Source organism: Oratosquilla oratoria, chromosome 44 (assembly GCF_046742065.1).
Source record: "Oratosquilla oratoria isolate Oo_2021 chromosome 44, ASM4674206v1, whole genome shotgun sequence".
Taxonomy (NCBI): Eukaryota; Metazoa; Arthropoda; class Malacostraca; order Stomatopoda; family Squillidae; genus Oratosquilla; species Oratosquilla oratoria.
Window position 1 is genome coordinate 7,566,115 of NC_134820.1, and position 9,873 is coordinate 7,575,987.

Genomic DNA, 9,873 nt, shown 5'->3' on the forward strand with positions numbered 1-9,873 from the left:
CGCGTCCGTATGTCAACATTAGCTACACTAGCTAGGCACTACAAGCATTTAGAAAAAATAGAGAATGTAATTAGCACCAGGGGGTGACTATGGTAACAACATACACACACAAACACACACACACACGCAAATACACACGTACACACACACACACATACTCGTACACACACATATACACACTCGCAAATACACACATACACATACACACGCACATATACACATACACACAAACACACACACACACACACAAACAAACAAACAAAAACACATACATACTCATACACACATAAACACACACACACACATTAAAGTACATACATACTCATACACACATAAACACACACACACACACACACACACACACACACACACACATGTTATCATCCTCGATGTTCAGCGTGTATGTTATCATCTCCTTCAATGTTTAGTGTGTCTGTTATCATCTCCTTCGATGTTCAGCGTGCACACACGTGCGCGTGCGCATATAGGGTGAGCGTGAATCTTCAATCAACTCAATATATTTCCTGTTGTTCCGGGTTTTCCTCCCAAGGGACATTGCCACTGTATCCGGACCTGAACAGAGACCAGAGCCGCCGACTTTTCCAGCCAACGCCCGAACCGAACAATGGCTTCGCCGCATCTCGGGTCAGACACCCAAACACCTGTTTGAAACATCTGCACCTCACGCCTTTAGAGTACAATAGGCGCGGTGCCTGTGATCCCCGCTCAATCCGACGCGACCAGCCTTTCTTATGTTTTCCTAAATGTGAATATGGCAACAACCTACTTGTACAATTTGAATATATTTAATCTGGCAACCCCCCAAGGTTTCTCCGGAGGTTGCCTTGTATTTGTAGACCAGAGAGTAGTCTGGAACATTGAAGTAAAGAACACTCCCAGTCTTTAATTCACTAATGTAGAAGTAACCTACAACTCTACACACACGCGCGCGCGCGCACGCACGCACGCTCACACACACATGCACATGTTGTACTTCTGTAGCAAAGTCAACAACATAAATCTTGGTGATGGTAGCGGTATGTGTTTTTTTACGAGCGGCGTGGATGGAGGCGCGTGGAGGCGATCTTAAACAGCCGAAGCTTTCCAGCCTTTATTTGTGTAGAGAAATCCCGCTCTCACTTTTTTTTTCACATTTATTGATTACAAGAAATACATCTTGCCTGGGTCTCTACCCACTACTCCTAGAAAGGCATACTAGTATGCCTTTTACATTTAAAGTTATGTGTATATGTGTTTAACAAGTTATTAAATCATGTCGATTGTTCCAGCGCTGCACGGTCCTGATCATTCCCCTCGGTCCAGCCGACGTGGTTAGTTTCCTCCGTGCCCGTCGCGTCCCATCCGGTCCAGCCGACGTGGTTAGTTTCCTGCACCCGTCGCGTCCCATCCGGTCGGTCCAAGGCATCATGCGTAGTTACCTAGGTGGACAAGGAGAAGGTATTAGTCCTTTGGCTTAAATTGTTGTGGTGTGTTATAAGTCAAAATCAGCAAGTGAGTACAGTTAAAGAGAACCCATCCGTATCCTCTGGGGGCTGGCACTTGAAGGAGGCGTCTCAGCCGACGTGGTTGGTATTCTTTGCACTCGTCGCGTCCCATCCGGTCGGTTCAAGGCATTCTGCGCAGTTACCTAGGTAAAAAAGAGAAGGTATTAGTCCTTGGCTTAAGTTTGTGATGTGTCATAAGTCACAATCAGCAAGTGAGTACAGTTAAAGAGAACATATTCGTATCATCTAGGGGGCGGCACTTGAAGGAGGCGTCCCAGCTGATACGAGGTAAGTGTCCTTGACAGTCGACGGATGAGTCCCCCGGCCGAAGTCGCAGAAAACTGGTCGCTGGGCAGAGGGCCACATAATGATTTAGCCCGTTTGCTCCCGCTTCTCCACAGTGTATACAGGCCTCCGGCTGTCCCTTCACCTCCGAGAAACATCGATATCCGAGACGGAAGCGGTGAAGGGTGACTTCCTCTACCCTGGAGAGACGGACTCCAGGGGTCAGCCGTTCACACGCTGTGGCAACTTGATACCAGCGTGCTGAAGGCCTCTGGGCTGCCAGGTTCCTGTGGGTTTGCAGCTCCCTCTTTGCCATCGATCTCGTTGCAATGGCCAAGATATCAGTTCGGCACGGGAGGACACCAATTCCGCCTTCCATGTCTCCTGTGGCCGCTCTTCTAGCCACCCTGTCTGCCGCTTCATTCCCTTGGATGCCGATGTGTCCCGTCACCCAGTTGAGGACGACTGATCTCCCTTGCTGACGGAGGGCCTTGAGCTGAAATAGCAAAGAGGTCATTAGGTGTTTGTGGTCATTATGATAAATTCTAGATACTAAGGGCAATAGAGCTAGACTATCTGTATGTACAACTACATTACGCTGGTGGGTATTGAGAGCATGGGTCAATGCTAGACCCACTGCAACACCCTCTGCTTGCGTCGAGCAGCGAGTGCCCAACACCCTTACTCCCTGTTGCACGTCCTTCGTGACAAACGCTGCACCTGCCACGTTGTATTCGGCATCCATGGAGCCGTCTGTGACATAGACGACGCAGTTTTCAGGGGCGACAGATCTCATTGTGTCCTCCGCATCCGCCCGCAGGCGCGGCAGCGGCGTACCGCGTCGTGACGCCATTACACAGATTCTGGCCGGTGGATTCTCCCAGGGAGGAGACTGCACATAACCTTCCACTGCCACATCCCTCCTTTTCTGAAGGATAAGGTCATGCAGTTGAAGGTCCCTTATACGGTGTGCAAACCTCGCTGACCACCTCTTTTGCGGGAAGAGATCCGGATCGTGCTGGAGGGCGCTGATTATCCTTTGCCGCAAGAACGAGTCATGTTCCCTCTGAATGACTCTGATGGCGAAGGCTACCACCAGTCCTGAGATCCTCACACTGATAGGCAACAGTCCCGCTTCTTGCTGCATATTGGCGACCAGAGTCCAGCGCGACGCGCCCAGTATTACGCGCAGCGCCTGGTTCTGTACTGCCTCCAAGCCAGCCAACCGTGTTTCGGATAGACCAGCCAGAGCACTGCTGGCATAGACTATCACCGGTCGAATTGCGCTGATGTAGAATGTCCGGAGGACAGGGCTGTTGGCACCTGCTTCTCTGGTCGCCAAGGACTTCAATACGTTAACCCGGCTGAGGGCCCTTCCCCGGATGTAGGCCACTTCGGTCTGGAAGGACAGCCTGGAGTCAAGCCAGACGCCAAGGTACATGTGCGTGCTGACCCACTCTACCTCATGTCCCTGCAGCAGGAGTCTGTCACTCGGTGTCACGCTAGTGCCAAAACACATGGCATTAGTCTTTGGTGGCGAGACCTTGAGGCCAAGCTCTTCGCATTTTGAGGAAATGCGGTCGAGGCACAGTTGCGTCCTCCTGGCCTTGGTCCCTCTGCCTACTATGACCAGCGCGACATCGTCTGCGTACGATAGGAGGCGGCATCCTGTAGGTAGAGGTGTGACTATCAATTCCGCCATCAGCTTGTTAAACAGGGTGGGACTAAGAACCCCACCCTGGGGTGTTCCATTTTCCAGGGGGTGATAGCAGGACTCCACTCCCTGTAGACGGACTCTGGCAAAGCTAATGGAGAGGTAATCCGCTATCCACTGTAACACTTTTCCCTGTACTCCTCTGGCTGCCAGACTGTCCAAAATTGCAGCGGGACCGGCAAGCTCAAATGCCCTCTCTAAGTCAAAGAAGACGACCATGGCGTGACGTTGCTCCACATGGCTCAAGAGCGTTGCGATGCACTGAGCCGTGCCCACCCCTTTGGTGAAGCCATAGAGGTTCTCTTGTGGTGGTCCCAGTTTCCACAAAAGTCTCTGGAGAACCATCTTCTCCATGGTCTTCCCCAGGCAGCTCGTCAGGGAGATAGGACGATACTTTCCGGGCTCCCTGGGCTTGGGGATAGGCGCGATGTCGGCCCTCTTCCAGTTGGACGGAAGTCTTCCACAGGACCAACTACTGTTTACCACCTGGAGGAGTGCTTCTTCACCAGCATCCCCCAGGTGTGCAACCATGGAGTACATCACTAGGTCGCTCCCCGGAGCAGTGTCGGAGGATCTCTTACGTGAGGCTTGTAACTCATGGACGGTGAATGGCGTGTCCGTGTCACCCGGACACACCATGGCGGCTTGTACCCTGGCCTTTTTTTTTTTTTGGTTGATGTAGCATGGCCTGCCTCTGCTGTAGCTCGACGGGTAGTGTGGCTGTGCGTGCGTCTGGCAAACTCTTGCGCCAGATTTTCTGCCTCGCACTGTGGTGCACGGGGAGCACGCCGAGGTGGAGTACGGCTGGTCGTTGTGGGGAGTTTCCTCCACAGTTCCTTTAGCGTGGTGGACTCGCTAAAGCTTTGGCACCATTCCAGCCACTTGTCGCTACGCACGCGTCGAGCTGTCTCTTTGGCCTCTTCGACGGCACTCCGAAGGTTGGCCAAGTTGGCAGGGTTGTGGTGTCGGCGCAGGATCTTACGTAGGCGGTTGACCCTGTTGTTGCCATCCTTGATCTCCTGGTTGTAGTACCAACCATCACGATGTCTCCTCCTATTGAGGGCGTTCTTAGGAATTGCCTCCTCTGCCTCTGCATGAATAGCAGAGATCAGTGAGGCCTCCGCATCATCCAACTCACCCATGGCCAGAGCGTCGGCGGCGACCTCGTGAGCCACTCTGTCCCTGAACAACGTCCAATTGGCCTTGCGCGGGTTCCACCTTCCTATTCTCTGGACCATTAGAGGTGGCGGGTCTACGGTGAGCGATATGTCTATTCCAAAATAATCACTCGTAGCCGTGTCGTTGATGCTCCACGACATCCGATGCAGCAGTGAGGAGGAGACAAAGGAGAGATCGAGCCTACCATGTCGTACATGCGTCGGCGACCCGTCGTTCAGTAGGACCACACCCGGGTTGATGTTAAAGATTTCTTCGATGTGTCACCCGGACGAGTTTCCAGGTGACACGGAGTGAAGAATGGGGTGGTGCGCATTAAAATCCCCTGCGAGGATGTACTGCTCGTCCTCCTCGACGGTGCATACTTCCCCCAATACAAAGTGTCCACGATCAGGGGCCTTGTAAATGTTATACACGTGGACCGTTTCGTGGGGTAAGCGCCGTTGAACTGCGAGCACCCTCAACGTCTTCCCCATATTCTATTGGTGGGTCTACTCTTGAACATGGGATGGACGCATGGACAAGGGCCATACAACCTCTGATTGTGTTCGTTTGGGTTAACACGAACACGTGGTATCCAGAGATCCTGATCTCTTCCTCTCCCACCAGGGTCTCCTGCAGGAGGATGACCTGCTTTTCCTCCTGCCCTATGATGGCTTGCAGAAGTGACTGTTTCGCTCTGAATCCGAGGATATTCCATTGGAGGAAGCGAACAGTCCGGGTGGTCGAGCGCACTGTGGGCAATCTATCCATGGTGCTCGTTGTCTTCTGAGGATTCCGCTGATGACGACGGGCTTGACGGTGAAGAAGAGCCCTCACTACTAACGTCAGTGTCCGTATCCATCCTTTCGTTTCCCATAGGTGCGTCAGGGAAGCAAGCCACAAATGCTGCACCACCTGCCTTAGAGAGGGTAACCTCTCGCCTCGTCTGATACCGCGGGACTCGGACTGGGCCCTCAGGCAATGCAGTCTTAACCGCGGCTCCTGCGGTACTCTTGGTACCTGCTTTGCCTTTTCGGACCGACTCGACAGTCATCAGTGGCTCTGTGCATACTGGGGAGGGCGCTGGATCCTCCTCGTGTGTCTGGACACTGGTCGAGGGCACTGGGGGAGGCCGCGCAGGAGAGTTCTTGGTCACTTGGGTGATACCTGGTGCAGCAGATGGAGACATGGAGGGCTTGGTGACAGATGAGCACTTCTTGATGGAGTGCTATGTCCTTGAGGAAGCTCGTAGCTTCCCTGACCTGGTCCTCCGAGTTCCCTAGGTGGCGGGCCAGCGCAGCCGTGGCGACCATGACGAACTGCATCAGTTCGTTGTCCTGAAAGGTGAGGAACCGTGAAAGGGTTTGCGCCGGTTGCTGGTCCTTTTGGACAGGAGGCTCTGCCAGGGGGCTGCGATCCTTGGTTCTGTTGTGGAACCGGGACCGCTGAGGGAGCCCAGGGAACTCTGCCCCTGTTAGCGCAGGCGACAGTGTTGAAATCTGCTGACGGGGTTTCCTTGGTTGCCGAGGGTGTTTCCACACCGAGGGACGGGGCGGGACCGGGATGTAGTCCTCTCTGGCCTTATACACCTCCAAGCGTGATGGGTCTTGCCGCAATTGGGGTACTTGGCCGTCGTCTCCTCGTTGTTTTTGTACTTTGTAATGCACATGTCGGTGGTGTGTGGGCTACTACAGATGCCACACTTGAATGAGCGCCTGCACTGCCTCTGGTGATGCCCATGTTGTTGGCAGTGGAAGCACCTCATGGGATCCGGCACAAAGGTGCGTAGCGGGAACGTGCCCCACATGCCCAGGTCCAGTTCCCTCAGTGTGGGTCCCCGGAGGGTAACCACAACCTGCCTTGTATCCTCTTTCCTTCAGGTGCATCTTTCTGCCTTGATCACCTGTGGATGCTCTCTGATGGCGTCAAGGGTATTGTTCGTTGACCAGCCCTGTAACACCATCTTCGTCCCCTTCTCCGCTCACAGAGAGCATGAACTTATATATACATGGGCTCGTGGCAAGGTTTGCCGACGAGGTATTTATATACATAACGCTGTTTACCAGCAAGATTATACATTTATATGACCTTTACATGATTATATAATTAAGGAGAAGATGATACATAGTTGTGTGACATTGTACAATGGTGTCCGAACTTGTACAGGAGAAAATTGCCTTAAGAAATAATCTATTATGAAGTGGCAATTTCATAGTTGTCAGGCGTCAGAGTTGCTGCACAGCTGCGGTTGCTTGGAGAGGTCATGACCCAGGAAGAACAACAGAAACTTGACCGTGTCTGACCCTTGCGTTCCTAGTGAGGTCAAGAAATACCACCTCGCTCCTAAGCGTGGTGCAGCGAGATGCATAGCATAGCATATGTGCGAGCCGATAGATGACTTGTAGAGGCGGTAGATGTGGCAAGGTAGATTACGGTAGTAGATTACACTGTCTAGAAGCTCTAGTTGTCCAACATGGCTCGGCATTGCTACCAGTGTCCGGCCTCGCGACACATTCTGTCTTCGGAATGTCCACATCGAATTTGGAGTACGAACTGTAAGGAGATAGAAAAGGGGTGTGCCTAGGTGAAGGTGTTGACCTTCCCTGAGTGGCAATGGTGATCTACACAGAACGAAAATAGATACTTGTTTATGGCATGATATGGCTGAGAAAGTATGAGAATTTTTTGTTTTGTTTTTGGCTTGAAATTAGATGCCTGAATTTTTGGAGCCAAGCGAGACTTTACACAATTCTATTTCTGAGGCTATAACGGGGTGTGGAGATCGATGGAGTGGTAGAGGAGTTTGTGTCTAGTGTCTCGGTCGTGTCTGGTGGTTGTGCAAGAGGGGGAGAAGGTATATTCTCCATGTCAAAACCTCTGGGAACTGGTTTGATATTGTCTGAGTGTAGGATAGCCTCTGTGAGTTCTCGTAGGTGGAAGGCTTTTATCTTATTATGAGGAAGTGTTTCGATGACACGGAATGGACCAAGGAATTTAGGAAAAAGTTTAGAGGTAGGTTGGTGGTTGGTGTTGTATACAATGTCACCTACAGAAACATTACAATCCCTAGAGTAAGCATTTACCAATCTAATCATATCAGCTTTTGAGAGAGTGAGTGACTCATGTACTCTCTTGAAAAGTGTTGAAATTAGTCAGAGTGACTTTGACGTAGTCGTTGAAATCATACACAGGTTCTGACGTGAGGAGGTCGTACGGCATTTTCTTATCTGACACAAACAAAACAAAGCGGGGTGATTCTGAGATTGATCTATTGATTGCGCTGTTAATTCAGGCTTGTATCATAAGTATGTGTTCATCCCAAGATGAGCGTATGTCTGTGGCAAGTTGTCTTAATGTGTTGAGGATCTTCCGATTTTGACGTTCAACGAGTCCATTTGAGCTAGGGTGGTATGGTGTGGTGTTACATTTGGTAATGTTGAAATGTTTGCAGATATTGGTGAGAATGTCGTTACTGAATTCAGTGCCATTGTCTGAGATGAGTGTTTTTGGTGTGGTGTAGGGGCAGATGACGTTATTGATGATGGTCTGAGCTATACTTTTGGCTGTCTTTTCCGCTAAAGGAGAGGGAATGCAGAAACGAGAGAAATGGTCGATGCAGACGAAGAGATACTGGGAGGTAATTTGAGTAAGTCAATGGCAAAGGTTTCAAATGGTCTAGAAGATGTTGGGTAATTGTGTATAGGCACATGACCGCTAATGTGACCTTTATGAGCTATACATGAGTGACATGTATCTATGTATGTGTGTATGTCTTTTCGCATGGTGGGCCAAAAGTATGTCAATCTGGCTTGCAATAAGCATTTTTCTTTTCCGCAATGTCCTGCTAGTGGAGAATTATGAAGAATGTGAAGTACTTCCGGAACAAGTTCCGTAGGAACTACTAATTGTGTAACCGTGCGGTTTGGTTCGTTTTTGTTTGTGAGTAGTGTGGTCTGGTAGAGAACCTGGTCTATGATCGAGTAATTTTCTATGTTGGGAGGAAAGCCGTCTATATTTGTAGTGTCACCTGAGTTGAGATAATGAATGATTCTTCTCCATAGGGGGTCTGTTGTTTGAGCAGCAATGATCCGTTCTCGCGTAATGTCAAGCGGCTGTGCGGCTTACTGTATGGTTGCTACGTGTCTGCTAAAGGTGTCGGCTACCGTATTTGCATGGCCCTGGACGTAGTGGAATGTAAGCATGAACTCCTGAATGGTGAGGAACCATGCAGCTAGTTTTCCAGTGAGGTTCCTGCCTTTGAAAAGGTGGAGAATGGGTTGATGGTCTGTGTGTACATGTATTTCATATCCAAGTATGATATCTTTGAAGTGCTTGAGGGCATAAATGACAGCAAGAGCTTCGATCTCAGTAACAGAGTAGTTTTGTTCGTGCTTGTTTAATACGCGGCTAGCGTATGCTATCGATCTAAATTTTGAGTCGTGTTGTTGCATCACTACTGCGCCGAGTCCTTTGTAGGAAGCATCTGTACAGAGTATGAAAGGTTTTGAGAAGTTTGGAAATGCAAGTACAGGGGCTGTTGTAAGCGTTTGTTTTAGATTGTAGAAAGTTGTGTGGTGTTCAGGCGTCCAGTTAAAGGGAGTAGCCTTTTTGAGAAGGGATGTAAATGGGGCTGCCATGTGCGCATAGCCTTCAATGAAACGTCTGTAGAAACCTGATAAACCTAGAAATGACTTTACGTGTTCGGTAGAGGTAGGGGGTGGAAAGTCTAGTACAGCCTTAACTTTGTCCTGAGAGGTGATGACACCTTGAGAGTTTATAACGTGTCCTAGGAAACGTATTTCCTTTTTGAAGAAGGAACACTTCTTGAGTTTGAGTTTGAGACCTGCCGCGGCTAACCTTGAGAGGACAGTTTCAAGTGTGGAAAGATGTTCTGTGAGTGACTTTGAGGCAATGATTACGTCGTCCAAGTAAATAAAAACTGTTTTTCCTGTGAGTCCTTCTAGGACTTTGTACATTAACCTCGTGAACACTGAGGGAGCAGAGACGAATCCCATACCCAACCTTTTGAAGCCCATGTTGGTACTAAAGGCTGTTAGTGGTTTTGAGTCATCATCGAGAGGTATTTGGAAATACCCTGACATGAGGTCGAGAGTTGAAAAAACAGTGTTGTGTTCACCTATGGAGTAGAGGGTGTCTTGCAAATGAGGTATCGAGTATCTTTCAGGAATAGTGAGTTTATTTAGCTCACGA

General features: G+C 49.9%; 1 protein-coding gene across 1 annotated transcript in view; it reads right to left on the reverse strand.

Annotated features, from left to right (window-relative positions):
- Positions 1–333: 333 nt before the first annotated feature.
- The window catches only part of LOC143022199 (uncharacterized), a 95,760-nt gene continuing 86,220 nt past the window's right edge, over positions 334–9,873 (reverse strand). The window contains exon 2 of the mRNA XM_076180299.1: positions 334–2,286. Coding sequence (XP_076036414.1) covers positions 1,711–2,286 — 576 coding nt within the window. The 3' untranslated portion in view covers positions 334–1,710. The remainder of the gene's footprint in view (positions 2,287–9,873) is intronic.